The 21,008-nt window shown below is 35.6% G+C and overlaps 1 protein-coding gene across 2 annotated transcripts in view; it reads right to left on the minus strand.

Moving 5' to 3' along the window:
• The window catches only part of TMPRSS15 (transmembrane protease, serine 15), a 145,908-nt gene extending 127,285 nt beyond the window's left edge, over positions 1-18,623 (minus strand). The window contains exons 1-6 of one of the 2 annotated variants that reach the window (XM_010852961.1): positions 18,373-18,623; positions 14,664-14,794; positions 14,096-14,163; positions 6,743-6,894; positions 4,277-4,321; positions 2,813-2,848 (exon numbers count right to left, since the gene is read on the minus strand). In XM_010852961.1, coding sequence (XP_010851263.1) covers positions 2,813-2,848; positions 4,277-4,321; positions 6,743-6,894; positions 14,096-14,163; positions 14,664-14,794; positions 18,373-18,517 — 577 coding nt within the window. In that variant the 5' untranslated portion in view covers positions 18,518-18,623. The remainder of the gene's footprint in view (positions 1-2,812; positions 2,849-4,276; positions 4,322-6,742; positions 6,895-14,095; positions 14,164-14,663; positions 14,795-18,372) is intronic. The other variant, XM_010852962.1, reaches the window with a different exon arrangement.
• Between the last annotated feature and the right edge of the window lie 2,385 nt (positions 18,624-21,008).

A 21,008-nucleotide genomic window follows, 5' to 3' on the forward strand; every position in this document is an offset into this window, starting at 1 on the left:
ATAGAACTGCCATATGACCCAGCAATCCCACTGCTGGGCATACACACTGAGGAAACCAGAATTGAAAGAGACACGTGTACCTCAATGTTCATTGCAGCACTGTCTATAATAGCCAGGACATGGAAGCAACCTAGATGTCCATCAGCAGATGAATAGGATAAGAAAGCAGTGGTACATATACACAATGGAGTATTACTCAGCCATTAAAAAGAATACATTTGAATCAGTTCTAATGAGGTGGATGAAACTGGAGCCTATTATACAGAGTGAAGTAAGCCAGAAAGAAAAACACCAAGACATATATACTAATGCATATATATGGAATTTAGAAAGATGATAACAATAACTGTATACGAGACAGCAAAAGAGACACTGATGTATAGAACAGTCTTTTGGACTCTGTGAGAGAGGGAGATGGTGGGATGATTTGGGAGAATGGCACTGAAATATGTATAATATCATATATGAAACGAGTCACCAGTCCAGGTTCGATGCATGATACTGGATGCTTGGGTCTGGTGCACTGGGACGACCCAGAGGGATGGTATGGGGAGGGAGGAGGGAGGAGGGTTCAGGATGGGAAACACATGTATACCTGTGGCAGATTCTTTTTGATATATGGCAAAACCAATACAATATTGCAAGTTAAATAAAAAAAAAAAGTTAAAAAAAATTAAATTAAAAAAAAAAAAGAGTTACTTTGCCAACAAAGGTCCATCTAGTCAAGGCTATGGTTTTTCCTGTGGTCATGTATGGATGTGAGAGTTGGACTATAAAGAAAGCTGAGCGCAGAAGAATTGATGCTTTTGAACTGTGGTGTTGGAGGAGACTCTTGAGTCCCTTGGGCTGCAAGGAGATCCAACCAGTCCATCCTAAAGGAGATCAGTCCTGGGTGTTCATTGGAAGGACTGATGTTGAAGCTGAAACTCCAATACTTTGGCCACCTGATGCGAAGAGCTGACTCATTTGAAAAGACCCTGATGCAGGGAAAGACCAAGCACAGGAGGAGAAGGGGACGACAGAGGATGAGATGGTTGGATGGCATCACCGACTCGATGGACATGGGTTTGGGTGGACTCTGGGAGTTGGTGATGGACAGGGAGGCCTGGCGTGCTGTGGTTCATGGGGTCGCAAAGAGTCAGACATGACTGAGCGATTGAACTGAAGAGTAAGGAAAATAAAAATAAATAATGGGACCTAATTAAACTTAAAAGGCTTTTCACAGCAAAGGAAACCATAAACAAAAAGAAAAGACAACACTCAGAATAGGAGAAAATATTTGCATACAAAGGAACTGACAAGGGATTAATCTCCACAATATGCAAAGAGCTCATGTAGCTCAATATCAAAAGAACAACCCAATAAAAAATTGGGTGGAAGACCTAAATAGACATTTTTCCAAAGAAGACATACAGATGGCTAAAAAGCACATGGAAAAATGCTCAACATCACTAATTACTAGAGAAATGAAAAGCAAAACTATAACGAAGCATCTCCTTATACTGGTCAGAATGTCCATCATCAAAAATTCTACAAACAAATGTTGGAGAGGGTATGGAGAAAAGGGAACTCTCTTGGTGGGATTGTAAACTGGTACAGCCACTCTAGAGAACAGAATAGAGGTTCTGCAAAAAACTGAAAACGGAGCTACCACATGACCCAGCAATCCCACTCCTGGGTATGACCAAAGAAAATTATAACTCAAAAAGATGCATGCACCCAGTACTCATTGCAGCACTGTTTACAATAGCCAGGACTTGGAAGCAACCTAAATGTCCATCAACAGAGGACTGGATAAAGAGGATGTGGTACCTATATACGATGGAATATTGCTCAACCATAAAAAGGAATGAAATAGGGCCATTTGCAGAAACTTGGACAGACCTAGAGACTGTCATACAGAATGAAGTAAATCAGGAAGAGAAAAACAAATACCATACAAGATTGCTTACTTGTGAAATCTAGAAAAATGGTACAGATAGATATATTGGCAAAGCAGAAATAGAGACACAGATGTAGAGAACAGGCTTAAGTTTGTTAGCAAACTTAACAAACTGAGAGCAGAATGTGGGTAGGATGAATTGGGAGATTGGGATTGAAATAGATACACTATTATGTATAAAAAAGATAACAAATGAGAACCTACCGCATAACACAGGGAACTACTGTTCTACTCAGTGCTCTAGTCACCTACTCATTGTTCTATGGTGACCTAAATTGGAAGGAAATCTAAAAAAAAAGGGGTATATATGTATATGTATAAGTGATTCACTTTGTTGTACAGTAGAAACTAACACAACATTTAAATCAGCCGTACTCCAATAAAAATTTAAAAACAAATACATGCCATGTGTTGGTATAAAATACCCACTTAATGAAAAATTGTTGAATGACTGAATCCAAGGGAACGTTGGTACTGATTTGGCAACCATACCATGTTAAAAGGAGAGAGCAAGTATGTGTCACTTGTATTCAGAGAGAATAATTAGAGAAAAAAGTCCCTCACACCTGATGAAACCTGTATCCTTTCTGGAAAACATTTTGATCCTACTCTTGGCGTGCTTAGCAGAAGATAATAACCATGATTCTAATAGATGGAGGACTGGAGTGAGATTAGATAATACAGGCATTAATTAACCTCAAATATGTTGTTGCCTTTTGGTAAAAATTAGACTAACTATAAACTTTCATGCTTTACTTTTCTTATCTATAATAAGGGTACTGTTAACTGCTGTTTATCAGATAATTCTCAGAAGTCCAAAATGAAACATAATTTTTAAAAAACAAGAGAAATTATATTATTAAAACTGACCTGGGGTTGCCAGAGGAATGCTGGTTGTTAGCTTTTCTGTAAAAATAAATAAAATAAATAAAAATTACATTTTTAAACCGATTATTAGGAATTCCTCCTGTTTAATATTTTATGTGAGAGTTTTTTAAATTACTATGAATTATTAATGTTCATTAACTTAATATATGATTTGTATCTGGATCTAAAAAACAAATCTTTTATGTTTTTTATTGATTTTTATAGTAGTATAGCAGAGGTTTTTAGATGTGTTCACTTTTTTAAGGAAAAAAGATTTTTTCAATAATTAATATAAGAATTCACTTATTTCATAATGGCTGTAGACATAAATGTCCTAGATTAATCTGATGCTATTTGAAATAGGAGCTTGAGATATGCTTAAACTATTGGCCTTGGAGTCCAGAGAATTACTTTTAATTCCTGACTTTGATAAATTTAAACTGTGTGACTCTGGGCACTTTCTTTATTACTTATATATTTTTAAGTAGAAAAAGTATTAACTCTCTACAAAATCATTCTGAGAATTAAATGAGATAATGTTTGTAAAATATAGTACCTAGTAGTAGACACTTCAAATAGATTTTTTAAATATTATAGAAGTGTTCATGATTACAAGTGATATAAAAAGTAATACAGTTATAGTTTTATAACAATTTACAGTTTAAAAAGCACTTGTTTATGAATTTGATGTTTGGGATGACTTCTAACATTTTTAGAAAACTTTTATTATTCACAATTTATGGGAAACAGATTTTCGGAAGGTGAAATGCTCAGTGATTCTGATAGTTGGCAGAGACAGGATTAGTGTTCAGATCTTTTGACTTCAATTTGAATAAGATGTTTACAACAAAATGATTTTACATTTTAAGATAACTCAGGTTAATTTTAAAATGATAATTTCTCAAAGCTCTCTTTTGATAATCAGTATCATCTTGATAAGACAAAGTGAAGTCCTCAATTTTATGAGCCATAGTGACCAATTGTAGTTAGAAAGAGAGAGTGAAGAAAATGCTGGAATAGAGCAAAGTTAATATTAAACTTTAGATTGTCCTTTCCAAACAGTACAATACATTTTGAAAGTTATCATTTCATTATCTTTAGGATTCCTTTCCCTCATTCATAGTGACCTTAGCAATGTCAGGGCTTCATTTCCAAGGCTGCATAATCAGAGTCATATTTTGAGATCACACACACATCATATATGCATACATATGTATATAGAGTTTGAAATATGAAAGGATGATTGCAATTTGAAATGCATATCCTTGCATACATACCTAAGCATTATGAATCCTGGATACTATGAACTACATTATTCCAGGCCAAATGTATACTTTTTACATTTTTAAATGAAGACTAAATACCTCATTTAGAAAGAGCCACCAGAAAAAAATAGAATCCTTGCTTAATGTCATAAAGTTTTATGGTCACAAAGTTATATATTTTAAAATGTCGTTAAGTACTGACCTGACGTTGTTGCAGGACTTATCGTAGAGAAATTCTCCAAAGAGGCTGGAATAAAGTTGGTTTGAATATAGTGCTTAGAGTATTACAAAACATCGAGTGCAGTTCAAATAGTTATTCAAAGGGCATCTGATCTAGAGTTTCCATTTCATCCTTTTTTACCCTGAACGTTCCTATTTATTTAATTACTATTTGATTATGATACATTCAATGAATTTTCAGAATCTTTATATAGTCTGTCTATAAAATTTATATATAACAGAGTATTTCATTTATCTTATCCATTTAAGAAGGATATCTACTTATTCATCAGAGTTATATAGAATAATTTATATTTAAGAGAGATAATCTAATACCCCCGATCTTGTGGGACCTAGAATCAATGGTTTTGCATGAAACAAATGGATGCCAAAATAATCTGGCACATGATAACATCTATTGAGAACTAAGAACTGTTTAAGCATAAAGTGATTTTCACTTAAAAGATAAAAACAGCTATTTTCTTCACCATTTAACATGTTTAATATTTTTAAAGACACAATGACAGCTATGTTAAAAATAGAGGAAACCAAAGTATATCTTCTGAGAAGCCCTGATCTAATGAATTTGATTTTATTCAAAACAATATTTATAGTAAGTGGGCTGGGGGTAGGTCTTCTTCTACTAACTAGATGGTTTATTGCATTATTTCCTCATTACTGCATTGTCTTCTTTGTAAAAGACCTGTAACAGTTTCATAAATATGTGGTAGATTATTAATGAAAAAGATAAAATCAATTTTATAAGATTTTTTTCTTAAAGAAGACAATATCTTAATTTTTCATTGTGTTTGGCTTGACAGTTTACTGTATAAAAATCTAAGATGTTTGTGAGATTATTAACCAATTTTAAAATGTAACAAATTTGAAAATTGACATGATACAAATAAATATTAAAATGAAATACCAGGCTCATCTGTATCCACAATCTCTTCTCTGTAAACCTTCAGCTAAATATGTTTTCGAATTCAGAAATTTTTAGATGTTAGAAAGCTCATTAATATATAAATATCCACTTCAACAGGAATAAATGCACACTCTAAGTAACCTATTGCCAGTTCAAATAGTTTTACTTCAGCATAAGTCAGTATCGATTTGCTCTTAAGCAAATATATAAAGACATGAGTGCTTTGTTTCTTTGATTTTGTGATAGTAGATACAATATTGCAGACCTCTAGCTGCTTTTCTTTACAGCAAGGGCTCATCAAGCACAGTTTACTTTTATCCAGTTTCCTGCTTTATCCTGCTGTGCCTGTTCAGTGAGAAGGCAACTCAAGTTCTTTAGTGCTTCCTCTACTGATGGTTTGGTCCCCTCTGGCACACCTGCTGGAGCAGAGACTATTTTGGTTTTTTGTCTAATTCAAATGGGCTGAAAAATATTACTAACTATCATTAGCTAGAACAAGTGTTTTTTTATCAACACATTTACCCCTGAAAACAATACTACTACACAGTATCTTTACTATTCCCATTTTCCAGATGAGATAACGAACATACAGAAAATTTTGGTAAACTGCCTTAAATAACACAGCTATTTAGAGGTAGATTCAGTATTCTAGGGGCTTCCCAGGTGGTGAAGTGGTAAAGAATCCGCCTGCCAATGCAGGAGAGGCAAGAGACAAGGTATTGATCCCTAGGTTGGGGCAATCCCCTGGAGTAGGAAATGGCAACCTACTCTAATACTCTTGCCTGGAAAATTCCACAGACAGAGGAACCAGGTGGGCCTACCAGAGTGTTGCAAGAGTCAGACACAACTTGGTGACTAAACAACAATATGACTATCAGAAAGTAACCCTGTGTACGAGACAGCAAAAGAGACACTGATGTATAGAACAGTCTTATGGACTCTGTGGGAGAGGGAGAGGGTGGGAAGATTTGGGAGAATGGCATTGAAACATGTAAAATATCATGTATGAAACGAGAGGCCAGTCCAGGTTCGATGCACGATACTGGATGCTTGGGGCTAGTGCACTGGGACGGCCCAGAGGGATGGTATGGGGAGGGAGGAGGGAGGAGGGTTCAGGATGGGGAACACATGTATACCTGTGATGGATTCATTTTGATATTTGGCAAAACTAATACAATTATGTAAAGTTTAAAAAAAAAAAAAAGTAATGTGTCACTTTCAGATGGAGGGTTCCTGGAAAATCAGTGTTGTGCTTGGCCAAGGCCAAAAGTGTGATTAGACTCACAAACATTTACGCATGCCAATATTTTCAGAACTTCTTTGGTATTTGATATTTTACAAAGATTTTCTTATTGGCATTTTTTTTTCTGTTTTCTCCATATTTCACTATCCTTATGTAAATGTGTTACTCATGCAATAAGACAGGTTCCTAAAAGTCCAGGGTGATCCCATTGCTCCTTTGGTACATAGAATTTTAATTTCATGGCTTATTGATTCAAAGTATCAAATAAGGTTCACAGATACCTGTGATATCGATGCTGTTCAAGTCAATGTGGAAAGTGACCAGTTGGCTGGATTTATTTGCTTCAATGCCTTGAATCAGTTCTTCTTTTACATTTTTATCTGACACCCACTGGTCAAAGAGAAGGTCAAATATGACTATAATGCTGCCATTTCTGCAAAGCAAAAAGTGACATAAGAGAAAAAACTCAGCCCTCTTCAAATGATTTGCGTTTGGCTCTCTACAGTCATCACCTTGTTAATCCTATCACACTTGTACAAGGAAGGTCATGTCAAGTGTTATCTTTATTTCACAGGTGGAAGGAAGAGAACTTAAACAAGTGACCGTTTCTACAAGAGCACAAGATATATCCAGAATTAGAACCCAATTTTTCTCAGTTCCACAGTAGCACACTAATCCCTAGGCCAAACCACAATCACTTGAGTCAAATTAAACAAAATCACATGATATCATGACATTTATTCCTATTGCACTGTTTGAAAAAATGAGGATTTGTAATTGGATTTTTTATTTTCACTGATGACTTCTAAGTAGGAAGAAGTCTAAAGTAGTTACACTGATTTCAGAAAAAAAAATTTTTTTCTATGTAGTTAACAAAGGCCTGATGGCAAGCTTATAACAACTGTTAATACATTATATCTACTTTTTCTTCTTCATTCTTAATATAAAATATTGAAATATATCCTGACTTCAAAAAGCAGAAAGAAGACAAGCATACATGGGTTACTGGGAAGTTGTGGGCTATACTGTCTCATTGTCAAGAGTTGGATTATGTTGTCTGTTCATCTCTGACCATGATGTTAGAGTTCAGTTATATGACCCAAGTCATCATTTCTTTTCTCTTTCTCTGAAATCTGCATTTTAAAGTTTCCCTCTCACCGGTAATTTGTTTCCAGTTTAAAGAATCAAAAAATGAATATTTGGCCAAGTGGAAATACTACAGGGATTTTTGCTCTTTGGTCTATGTTTCTACTTTGCTACTATGCTTTTAAGGGCTTCCCTGGTGGCTCAGTGGTGAAGAATCCACTTGCAACGCAGAAGCCTCGGGTTCGATCGTTGGATCAGGAAGATACCATGGAGGCGGGCATGGCAGCCCACTCCAGTATTCTTGTCTGGACAATCTCATGGACAGAGGAGCCTGGTGGAAAAGAGTTCATAGGGTCGCAAAGAGTTGGGCATGACTGAAGTGAATGAGCAGGAGCAATGCGCTTTTAGGATACGACTGTTTGGAAAATGAACTCTAGCTCTGGTCTTCATTCTGTACGCTTCAGTAAGCTAAGGCTACTCAGGGTTTACTTGGATCCTTACGAGGCAGACTTAACGGACTTCTCTGGTGGTACAATGAATAAGAGAATGCCTGCTAACGAGAGATGTGGCTCAGGTTCGATTTCTGGTCTGGGAAGATTCTACCTGTTGCAGGGCAACTAAGACCCGAGCACGTCAACTACGGAAGCCGGCAAGCACAAGTGAGCGCCACAAGAAGCCAACAAAATGAGAAGCCTGCATGCCACAACCAAAAATAAATAAAACCAAAATGCAACCAAAATAATAAATTAATAAAATAAATAAAAATAGTAAATAAAGATAATTAAAATAATATAATATTAATATAACAAGAAGATAAATGGTAATCAAATAACAAAAATAATAAATAAAATAAGTAAAACCAAAATGCAACCAAAAATAAATAAATATCCATTAAAAATAATGGAATATTAAGGAAAAAAAGGCAAACTAAAGAGAACCGAATTTTGCATAATATGTTTGCTATTTCTGAAATTTAGGCATTTAAATTCATATCTGTAAATTAATTAGTTTCTTGAAGGGCTTCATCAACTCCTGAAGGGTTCTTTATGTATCTGTATGTATAAATGTCTTGGTAGAGCCTACTCAAAATGTCCCTGAAAGATCACAGTAGATCACCATTCCCCCTCCGTAGGATATTCCTTTTTAGTTTCTGTGCTTTTATTCAAGTTCACAGTTTAGAAATAATTCCTTTCTATGTAGCTAGTTTTTCATGATTGATGTGAAAGGGCTGATCAATAATTGCACATTTCACCTCTATTAAGTATAGAATTTTAAAATGTTAGAATGTTTAACTTTCCAATCATTTGGTTAAATCAAATTATCCAAATCTTTTAAACGGCAAGGCTCCTTAATAACTATTTACTAAGTAACAATGTCTCAAATTCACCCACACATGTAATCACTTGCTATCCATGATAAAAGTAGATTTTATTACAGACACTGTTTTTACATACTCCTCCACACTTGTGAATTTTTCCATGCTAGTCAGTCTCTCTTTATTTGAGAATAATGCTCCATCTTCACATAACTTCTGCAACCATTGCTCATGTCAATGATAGTTTTATTCATGAGCATGTGACTAGGACCTGGCCAATGGAATATGAGGTAAAACTGATTGGAGACTTCTAGGAAATGTTTCCATATTTAATGTAATAAAGGCTCATAGTGGACTACTACTCTGTTGTTGATTATTATTATGTCTACATGTGATTGCTGGAACTGTTGCATCTATTGTGGAACCATGAGGCAAGTTATGATTGTCAAGCTACAGATAGCATAATAAAAGATTGAAAACACGTACATTTTTGATCATGTCACAATCATTGTACCACTGAATTAACCTCTTCTGAAACCTACAGATTTCTCGTGATGTCGGATGATAATCACTTTTGTTTAGGATACTTTCAGCCATGTGTTCTGTTAATTGCTATTTTAAAAATCCTAACAGGCATATAACTCTCAGGTTTCATGCTATATTTATTTAAACAGAAGCTTGAGTAAAGGAAAATGACTCTAGTATTTTTCACCTGATGTTGGCCAACACTAATTTTAGCAATAAGGAGACTGAAACTTAGAATCATGTATGTAATTGTGCCTAGAGTTATATAGCTTACTAGTACTAGATGGTGGAGAAGGCAATGGCACCCCACTCCAGTACTCTTGCCTGGAAAATCCATGCACAGAGGAGCCTGGTAGGCTGCAGTCCATGGGGTTGCTAAGAGTCGGGCAAGACTGAGCGACTTCCCTTTCACTTTTCACTTTCATGCATTGGAGAAGGAAATGGCAACCCACTCCAGTGTTCTTGCGTGGAGAATTCCAGGGACGGCGGAGCCTGGTGGGCTGCCGTCTATGAGGTCGCACAGAATCGGACATGACGGAAGCGACTTAGCAGCAGCAGGAGCAGCAGCAGCAGCAGTAGTACCAGATACAGGAATAAAACCCAGAAACTCTGTGTCCCAGATGTGTTTTGATATAGTTCTGATTCCCCACCCCCCTGCACTGCTATCAACACCATTATGAACTATTTATTGATACGGAAGACAATATAATACATTTGCCTAGATGCAGGTCCAGGTTTTTATTATCTTGCATTGTTAACAGAACTTTATATCCAAAGAGATGGGGGAAATGGTTGGTTGGAGTTGGGATGGCGAGTGAATAGTTTATTGCCTCCACATTTTGGGGAAATAGAATCTTCCCTCCTCTTTTTCTCTCCCTCTCTCCTCTCCTGCTCCTCTAATAGCTCTTCATCTTTTTCTTTTCCTTCTCACTTTCTCCATCTTTTCCTCCTCTTCTTCTTCTCTTTTTCCTTGTCTTCTTACCAATCTTTATCCCAGACTTCTTAAATGAATAGAGTTAAATGTGGTTAAAATAAAGTGAGAGTCAACAATGTCCATTAGTTCCTCTGTCTTCAATTCATCATTGCCAACTCATCCTTGGTTGCCCAGCATATAGTTTTAATCCTGATTAAAACAGATTTTTTCTCTTTATGTAACTTTCACAGATTTAATTTCACTTACTACTTTCTTTTATTTTATTTGAATTAGGAAATAGAAGAGGTAAGGTAATTTTGGCAGAGAGCATACAAATCTGGAATTTCCTTTCACTGAGTTGAAAGTAACCGGATTAGTTTATTCTCAGGCATAAAACATCTTTGTATGAAAGATGTGGGGATTTTTTGGTTGTAAATTATATATTGCATTTAATAATTCATTTGCAAGGACAGGAGTTACATATTCTATACACACAGTTGCATTCTTTAAAATTTGTTTCTTATTCAGTATAAATATTGAGATATGAAAGATATACAGTAGAAATCAGGGAAACCATAATAAACATGTATGCTTTACCTAATAATAAAGTTAAAGCTGTTATGTGGTTTAGTAATCATCTCTATCACAGCTGTGAGATTGAATTTATTTACTAAGAAAATGCAAATTCTTCCTTTAGAAAACAAAAAAAGGAAACAATGACCATTTTCATTTCAAAGCCCTTTTTCAGTGGAATATCTGAGTTCATCCTTTTTTTTTTTATAAAAAAAAGATAAATCCTATCATTATACAGAAAGCCTGTGTGCAATAAATCAAACGTTTCTTATCTCTTATTTTCCTTAATGATATTGATAACCTCTAGGGTTGCTGAGTAAACAAAAAAGTCTTTCCTTTCCTAACTTGATGACTTATCTGTGCTCAAAGGGCAAAATAAGCTTCCTATTGCTACAAAGGGTAAACAGCACTTTATTAAAAGAATCAACTCTTAAATGCTCTTTGAGTCAAAGCATTTTCACAAAGCAGAGTAATAAAAGGGTTTCCAAACATGGGTAGACCATTTGCTTGTCCTGCAGAGTAGCTCAACACACACACATACATACACACATATGTACACAAAACTTAATGGAGGAGGAAAGAGTTGACATTAAATAATATTTTTAAAAGGAAGAAGAGAGAGGTTAATGACTAAGTGTAGTATTCTGAGTGCTGTAATTTGACCATATACATGTGCATAAAGTGTGTATTTCATTAAAATCAGTAACAAAAAATGAAATAGGCATTTTTAAGGATTTTTAGATGTATTTTTCAGAGTTGATATGGCTACTGTTAGTTGAGAAGTCAGTTATTTCTGTTTCTTAATTTTATCAATCAGTTTAAAGTAAAAATACTTTATAAAAGCAATTAAGAGTCTGTCACTTATTTCTATAGGCTTTTCTGATGGCTCAGGTGGTAAAGAATCTGCCTGTATTGGAGACCCGGGTTCGATCCCTGGGTTGGGAAGATCCCCTGGTGAAGTGAATGGCAACTCACTGCAGTATTCTTGCCTGGAGAATCACATGGACAGAGCCTGGTGGGCTACACTCCATGGGGTAGCAAAGAGTCGGACATGACTGAGCAACTAACACTTTCACTTTGTTCTGTAACTGAAATATGTCATTTTATATCACATTAGTTAAAGTAAACCTAAATGTTTGCTTGGTACTTTCTTCCCTGCTTCTAAATTTCTTTTCTCATCCTTATCTTCTCAGTCTCCCAGAGCACCTACCTATAATTTATCTTACAGACATTTTCATGAAATTCCTTTGCGTTGCATCTTTTAAAAACTCACTTCTGATTTTAAAGTAGTTCAGCTACAACTAGGTGAAAGTTTTTCTATACTGATGAAGTATATTATTTGAAAATTGTTATAAAATATGTATCAAGGTATAGGCACTATATTGGTCTCCTAGGTAGTTTAAAGGGAGGGAAAGAAATAATTCCTCAGCTCAAATAATTTACAGTTTCAAATATAGTGATTTTACTATCTAGAGAAATGTAAGGTTACTTAATAAATACCAAAGAAAATGCTAGGGTTTTGATAAACTACCAGACCTTATATAAAAGTCTGTATTCAGCAAATTTTCTCAGTTGAGTAAAAACAAAGTTATCCAGCAAGTTGTAAGCAAGAGAAGACAAATAGTTCCATTAGGGAAACTATCCTAATAAACTCTGCACTACATACCGTGCTTAGCGTGGATTTCACTGTGCAGAGCCTTATGAAGGTGAGGAAGAACATGGGATTCCGCTCCTTAAAAGAGATAGTTGCTCAGTCGTGTCTGACTTTTTGTGACCCCATGGACTTAGCCTGCTAGGCTCCTTTGTCCATGGAATTCTCCAGGCAAGAACACTGGAGTGGGTAGTCAGTCTCTTCTCCAGGGAAATCTGTGCTAAACCTTTAAGAACTAAATATTAATTGAAGCTTTAATGCAGATCTCCACATTTAGTCCTCTCTAAAACTGGAAAAGAGAAATCAGTTCCACTTACTCTAAAATAGATAATTAACTTAAAGTGAAATAAAATCTTGCATTCATGGCTTTACCTACACAGAATAAATACTGAATAAATATTTTAAAACAATATTTTGAGTAAAATACACAAACAAAAAACACTAATAAATCTTTCCTGAGAGGCCATATGTCTCCTTCTAGCCCTGAAGTTAGGTTATGAAAGAGGTTATCAGAGATCATAAACCCTGGAAAACAGGAGTCAAAGCCTCTCTATTGTGGACAGGAATGAAGACAGGACATGGGGTGGAGTTGACTGGCTACTGAGACTAAGATATCATGAATGTGCTATCTGGGATAAAGAATGATATAGATAAGTAGGTGAAAAATCGCCTTTTTTTTTTTTTGTATTTGGTAAAATAAAGCTTTGTGCTTTTGTTCATTTTGTTCCAAAAACAAACAGCAAGGACTAACATTTCCTTCTCCCCATTAACTAATTTGACCTTCTGTCATTGTTCTTCTAAGTATAATCTCTTTTTCTTTGACTTGACCTATCTCTGTTTGGTCCCTGTGAACCAAAGGACTGTTATACAAATGTCAGGACTGTTGTGAAGACCATGTAATAAGTATCTTTGGTGGTAGACTCTCTGGTTTAATTGTTTCTGATCTGAGATAGATTGCGTGAGTGCTCAGTCATGTCTGACTTTTTGAGGCCTTGTGGACTGTAGCCTGTCAGGCTCCCCTATGCGTGGGATTATCCCAGAAAGAATACTGGAGTGGGTTGTCATTTCTTCCTCCATGGATTCTTTCCCACTTAGGGATCAAACTCGCATCTCCTGAGGCTCCTGCAATGGCAGGCAGATTCTTTACTGAGCCACTGGGCAAGCTTGGAAATAAATAAATAAATTAATTAATTAATAAAATACAGTGAGGCTCTTTGTATTCTCCAATGACCTGAAACCCCCTGTGGCTTCCATTGGATATAGGTTAACTGTCAGACTCCTAGACATCTGCATAAAAGCAACCTCACTCTTCTTCATGTGTCTCTGAAAGATTTTGTACTCAAGTGACGGAAATATGTTAATATGAGATCAATTATCTAGCATTGTTATTTTCTACCAATATAAAAGTCTATACTGTGCCACTTTTCTCAACCCTCCCAGAAAATGTTGAAAATTTAAAATATTCCATTTTCTCCAAAAACTGTGATGCTCTATTTACAAATATTAACAAGAGATTACTATGTTGTGATTCTGTGCTTTCTATTTATATAAAAATTTTGAGCTATACTCACTCAAATTGTAAAACTCTTGAGTTTTTATATTCATTTTTCAGATTACTTGATTGAAAGATATCATCTATCTGAAAGTTAAAAAGACATATTAAATTTAATATGTTATTTATTAAGTAAACTAGTAAACAAATTTAAACAAAATAACTTTTATATAGGACTATTTTGGGGTACTTTCCTTCTCTGTGATGATACATTTCATATATTTAAGTATCCTGAGCAATTATATTTATTGGCTGATTTTTTTCAAAGAGAATAAGATCTATGTGGGCTTCCCTGGTGGCTCAGATGGTAAAGAATCTGCTTGCAACTTGGGAGACCTGGGTTCGATCTCTGGGTTGGGAAGATTCCTGGAGAAGGGAACAGCTACCCTCTCCAGTATCCTAGCCTGGAGAATTCCATGGACAGAGGAGTCTGGCAGGCTACAGTCCATGGGGTCACAAAGAGTCAGACATGACTGAGTGACTTTCACTTTCACTTTCAAGATCTATGTATCTCTAGCAAGTAGTTAGTGAAATTATGTTATGAAATTTTAACATAGTTAAAGAGAGAAAGAGAAAAAGTCTCCTACCATTTGCTGAATGTCAAAAGCAAGAACTTTGAAGTCCACTGAGAGTTTGTCTTGCAAATGAGGATTATAAGTAGCTCCGGATATTATTTTCAATGTCCCTCTGGCTTCATGACTTTTTCCAAATGCTGCATCTAGATGAATTTATTAGAAACAAAACTGAAAATGTGAATGATGAGTAAGAAAATATGCACATTCTGGTTAAGACACAGAAGTAAAGTTCTTACTTAATGTGCTGACTCTGGAGTTCTTGCTTTTTCTTTTTAGTCTTCCTGTTTCATCATCAGCTGCTTTTATCCTTTATTTTTTTTCTTAGCTATCTAGTTGTTTTAAAAGATTGAAAACTAAAACTTCATCTCTGTCCCATTATAATTTTTTTTCTTTTCTTTGAAATCTAACCAACTCTGCAGACTTCCAAGTTTTGTTTTGTTTTTGTTGGTTTGTTATTGAGATTCCTGTCAGAAGATACAGGAATGATCAACTTCCACCAATTATGGGAACTGATTCAGGGAAACATGGTGAGAAAGGCACCATTAAAAGTTTTGTAGTTGCTTTCAGATACTTCTTGAACACCTAGAATCAAGGGACGCTGCTGGTTTTCTACATGTGGATTGCTGTGAGGATTTCAGTATGTGCATTACTTTGAAGCATAGCTTTGAAACTACTTCTTTCATTCTAATAATTATAAATTTGACATGTGTAACCTTTTGCCGTTAGATGGGGACTGTCATTATTGGAGAAGTTTTTGAGAATGCTGCAGAAAATATAATTATCTCAATATGAAAAATATGTTTAAAAAAGCTAACAATTTGGGTAGGGACGTGGGAAATAAAATATGCCATTAAGTCCAATACAATACTATTATGTGATTATTTTCCTTGAATGTCTGTTCAAAATGAATTGCTTCAGATGAAGCTCATACAATGATGAGATCATTAATAAATGTGCTAATAATGATGCATTGACCTGATATGAAAAGATGCTATTTCTTTTTTTTCCAGCTGGGGAAATTGGGGCTTAAACTCACTAAGAAAATTTTTCAGTGTTAAAGAGTGACAGATATGTAATTTGGACAAAGGACTGACTGACTTCAAACCTCAAGATCTGTCATGCTGTGCTGTGCTTAGTTGCTCAGTCATGTCTGACTCTTTGTGACCCCATGTCAACTGTAGCCTGGAAGGCTCCTCTGTCCACGGGGATTCTCCAGGCAAGAATACCATTCCCTTCTCCAGGGGGTCTTCCCAACCCAGGGATCAAACCCAGGTCTCCCATATTGTATATATTGACACAAATCTCTTAGTTCAGAAGAAACTTTTAGAATTAATATTTTAAACAGTACTCAAAATTTAGATTTGTGTATTTAAAACACAAGGAAAGACTGAGGAACTGTCATGAATTTCCAGAGACTGAGGAAACATGGAAACTAAATACAATGTAGGAATCTGTACTGAATCCTGAACAAGAAAAGCCATTAGTGAAAAAACTGGTGAAATTTGAATAAAGTGTTTAGTTTAGCTAATATTATTGTAACAATTTTATTAATTTCTTGGTTGTAATAGTTGTATATGTATATACTAGATACTGACTTGAGGGGAACTTGTATGAATGTATAAAATAATTCTACAATTTTTACAACTTTTTGAAATCTAAAACAATTTCCAGTAAAAGTGTTAAGTATATTAAAGTGTATAGTATGAAATACATAAAAGTAAGTATAAAGTAAACTAAAGATTGAAGGCAAAATGAGAAGAGGGCAGCAGAGGATGGGTTTTAGATAACATCACCGACTCAATGGACATGAATTTGAGCAAGTTCTGGAGACAGTGGAGGACAGGGAAGCCTGGCATGCTGCAGTCCATGAGGTCTCAAAGAATCCAACAGGCTTAGCCAACTGAAGAACAACAAATATTGAAGTATGTATTGAAAGTGTGTCTTATATCCTGTGGTGTAGTGTTATAGTGAAGCGAAGTCGCTCAGTCGTGTCTGACTCTTTGCGACCCCGTGGACTGTAACCTACCAGGCTCCTCTGTCCATGGGATTCTCCAGGCAAGAATACTGGAGTGGGTTGCCATTTCCTTCTCCAGGGGATCTTCCCAACCCAGGGATTGAACCCCGGTCTCCTGCCTTGCAGGCAGAAGCTTTAACCTCTGAGCCACCAGAGAAGCCCTGGTGTAGTGTTATAGCTTTATTTCAAATCTCTACTTATATTCAGTTGTTCATGATTAAATCACACAAACTTTTAAAAGTATTTATTCTTTTATTTTCCTGGTAAAAAACTAACTTTTGTATTTTTATTGAGTATGAAACATTCCAATGGACTTCCAAATGATTACATGTCCTTGAAGGTATTCACAGGGCATTTAAGACCAAAGTGGTCACTTTTCTAAAAGGCTCAGTGAACTTCTAAAATTTATTTAATTTTATATCCACAAGCCTTCCTTCTCTTTGTATATAGCTATAGTAGTAATATAAACCAGGGATTATATTGGAATTCTTTTATAAAACTATAAATCATGTTTATTGTTTCTAATTTAAACTTATTTGCTTAAAGGAAAAGAACTAACTCAAAGGTTGAGAATTTTCTCAGTAAAACCAAAATCACTACCATTAAATGGTTTTGAAGGAATTAATATACCATATAACTCATCATTTTATAAAAATGTGAAAATTTTCTCAGAAAAAATAAATCCAATATTCAAGGTTTTTGCTATGCTAACATTTTTTAAAAAATCATATAAATGAATGAATGGTAGAGTGCACATTATCCAGTTAGATTATCTAGCTTGTACTACCTGGCAATGCTGCAAATTGAAACAAGTTACCTAAATTCTGCCTCTGGTTTTTCACTTGTAAAATGGGTGTATCAATAGCAACTAACTCATAGGTTTGTTGTAACAAGAGAATACATTTGTAGAGCTTTTAAAAGCAGTTGGTACAGGTAATTTGGACTTCCTGGCTGGCTCAGATGGTAAAGAATCTGCCTGAAATGCAGGAGATCTGGATTTGATCACTAGGTTAGGAAGATCCCCAGGAGAAGGGAATGGCTACCCACTCCAGTATTCTTCCCTGGAGAATTCCATGGACAGAGGAGGCTGGTGGACTACAGTCCATGGGGTCACAAAGAGTTGGACATGACAGGTCAGCTTTCACACACAGGTCATTTAGCTCTAAAGAAGAGGTTTTTATTTAGTTATTTATTTTTTCTGTTAATCACAAATTGCTACTCAGGCATCTTGAGACATTTATAACTCCACAATTATACCAAGGTTCCCTTATATTGTTATAATTAAAATTGATGTACTAATAAGAATGAAGATATAATTCTCTAGAAATAAGCAATATTTTTCTTTAAATTGGCCTATTTAGCCACTATTATAGTCAACAAGGTTTGAATATGTTTATGAGTTAAATTCTATCAGAACAGACCCAAAGGCTATGAACCTACTTTGTTATATGTTGACACTGAGAATCTAATCATTTTTTAATTTTAAATACTTAGTCTCATATTCAAATTCTGAATTAAATTTAAAATTATATACCAACTTAAAAAATTCCTATGATGTGAGCTAAGGTGAAGCATCTGAATGCAATATAAATACCTTGGCAGGAAATCAATCACAGCAATGGATACAATATGCTGGCAGGATTCTGGAGACTGAAGTGTATATATTCACCTGTGAGCACTTTCTGTAGCCAACCTTATGTAACTTACCTTTTACCGATCCCTGGATTGACAGCCAGGACACAGCAATTAATCCAGCACAGAGCGCCACCAATACGACAAAGAGAACGGCAAACATGACTTCATAGGTGGTGAGAGAACGGTGCCTTGATGGTACACTTCGCTTTGACCCCATTTTTGGTTTTTGAAGGTTTGCTACTCTAAGGACTCTGGAAGAGCACAGAAGCTTGCAGCAGTTGAAGAGCAGAAACTCTCCAGTTTTCAAAGTTTTGTCAAACAACAAATCTACATTAGTCTTACTAGTCAGTGTATATGAGTGTGTATGTCCCTTTGGCAGCATTATGTCTCTATACATTAACTAGCTTTAATCTTTAAGAAGTTAATCTTTAATAAGATACTAGTGAGTACAGGGGTGTTTAGAGTTATAAATGTTAATCACCCAAGCAGGTCAGTGTCAATGTGAATGAAGTTAACTGCATGTTGTAAACAAAAATGAAACTTTATCATTTTGAGAACTGGTAGAAGAAATATGAAATTCATGATAGTCAAATTAATCATTGGGCACACACATGATATTTGTAGTAAGTCCCTAACAGATCAACCTTCTACCCTCTGACTCAGGTCATTATTAAAGCATTTTTCCTGTTTTATGTAGGTTTAGACATTCTAAAGATAACTTTTAAACACAGATAAATAGCCTAATATATATATTAACACTTATACCTGTCTTCCCGTCCTTCCTCTATCCCACTTTCTTTCTCTCTCTCTCGCAATATATATATATATATATAGCAGGAGGCCCGGATTTGACCCCTGGGTGCAGAAAATTCCCTGGAGAAGGGAATGGCAATCCACTCCAGTATTCTTGCCTGGAGAATTCCATGGACAGCGGAGCCTGGTGGGCTACAGTCCATGGGGGTCACAAAGAGTCAGACACGAAACAATCACAAATTTTGCGATCTTCACTATGTCACCCATCTAAAGTTCCACAATGTAAGGGAGTATTGATCTAACCTAAAGGAAAGTCCACATAAACAAGGCATCACATGCCAACATTTTCATGTCCTCACGTGGTTATCAATGAACAAGAGTAACTGCTGTGGGAGGAATTAAGCATTTGTTTCTCTTTTAAGGAAGTGTTCTGGGTGGGGAAAACATTACTCACTTGCCTTGAACTTTACTATTTTAAGTATCCCAACAATAATGACAGGACGGGTTGAGATAACCACGCTCATGACGATAGTTACGTGAAAACCAAGACTGTCCTGTGATAATAAAAGTACACTTCATCATGAGGCCTTCCACACTTTGAATAACAATTAATTTAGAATTAAAATTAATAAATAAAACCAAACTTGTTCTGAAGTAAGCCAATTTGTCTCTAGTTCTGGCAAGTAAAACTGGTCAGAGGCAAGGAAGTACTAGGTCTAGGGTTAATGTGTTGAAAGTGTGGCCTATTATATTGGCTCAAATAAGCAATAACTTATTTGTTTCTTCTTTACTCTTGAACAAAAAGAACCACATGTTGCTCTCTGAAAGCCTTGCTAATAAAAAGTGGAATATAAATAAATAAAGGTATGTCATGGAATATATTTATATTTTTTATTTAACTGAGTTCATACTAAGTATTCTTAATCACTTTAAAATACACATGAAAAGAGAGAAACCATGGATGGAGTTGGGAGAGCTTTATCTTTATCATGTTCTAGGAGATGATTCTAATGACAGGTGAGACACTCCTATACAATGGGAGACTTGAGAGGGTCCCCTTGAATTTGGGGAGTCAGGAAGATGGAGATAAATGACTGTCTTCTTCATTATAGCTGTTGCATTGGCAATTGCTTTCAGAAAAATCGAGTAGAATTTTCTTTTTACTTTATATAAGGGAAGAAAAATAGCAAAATTTGTTCATGCACCATAATCCACATAGGGCAATAATATACTAAACAGAAAATTGAAAATCAGCAATTATATACTTATGTTCAGAAATGAAATCAGCATTCATATTATAATTTTTCCTCAAATTATGCTTTAAGTGACTATGCTTATTATGTTCAAATAAATGTTCAAATAAATGAGTGGAAGAATAGCTTTTCTTTAAAAAGACGTTGATATATGAAGGACAGACTGAAAGAAGACGAATAGGTTAATGTGAAAAAGGACAAATTATATGTCTTGAAACTGAAAAAATTACTAAAATAAAATGGAACTTGTCACGCTGTGCTGCACTCAGTTGCTCAGCCATGTGTGACTCTTGGCGACCCCATGGACTGCAGCCTGCCAGGCTCCTCTGTCCATAGATTCTCCAGGCAAGAATGCTGAAGTGGGTAGCCATGCCCTCCCCCAGGGGGTCTCCCAAACTCAGGGATTGAATGCAGGTCTCCTGCATTGCAGGTGTATTCTTTACTATCTGAGCCACCAGGGAAGCCCAAGAATACTGGGGTAGATAGCCTATCCTTTCTCCAGGGGAACTTCCCAACTCAAAAATCGAACTGGAGTCTCCTGCATTGCATGTGAATTCTTTACCAGCTGAGCTACCAGAAAGAAAGAAAGTGAAGTTGCTCAGTCATGTCCCACTCTTTGTGATCCTATGGACTGTAGCCTGACAGGCTCCTCCATCCATGGGATTTTCCTGGCCAAAATACTGGAGTGGGTTGCCATTTCCT

Source organism: Bison bison, unplaced genomic scaffold, assembly GCF_000754665.1.
Source record: "Bison bison bison isolate TAMUID 2011002044 unplaced genomic scaffold, Bison_UMD1.0 scf7180017864318, whole genome shotgun sequence".
Lineage (NCBI taxonomy): Eukaryota > Metazoa > Chordata > Mammalia > Artiodactyla > Bovidae > Bison > Bison bison.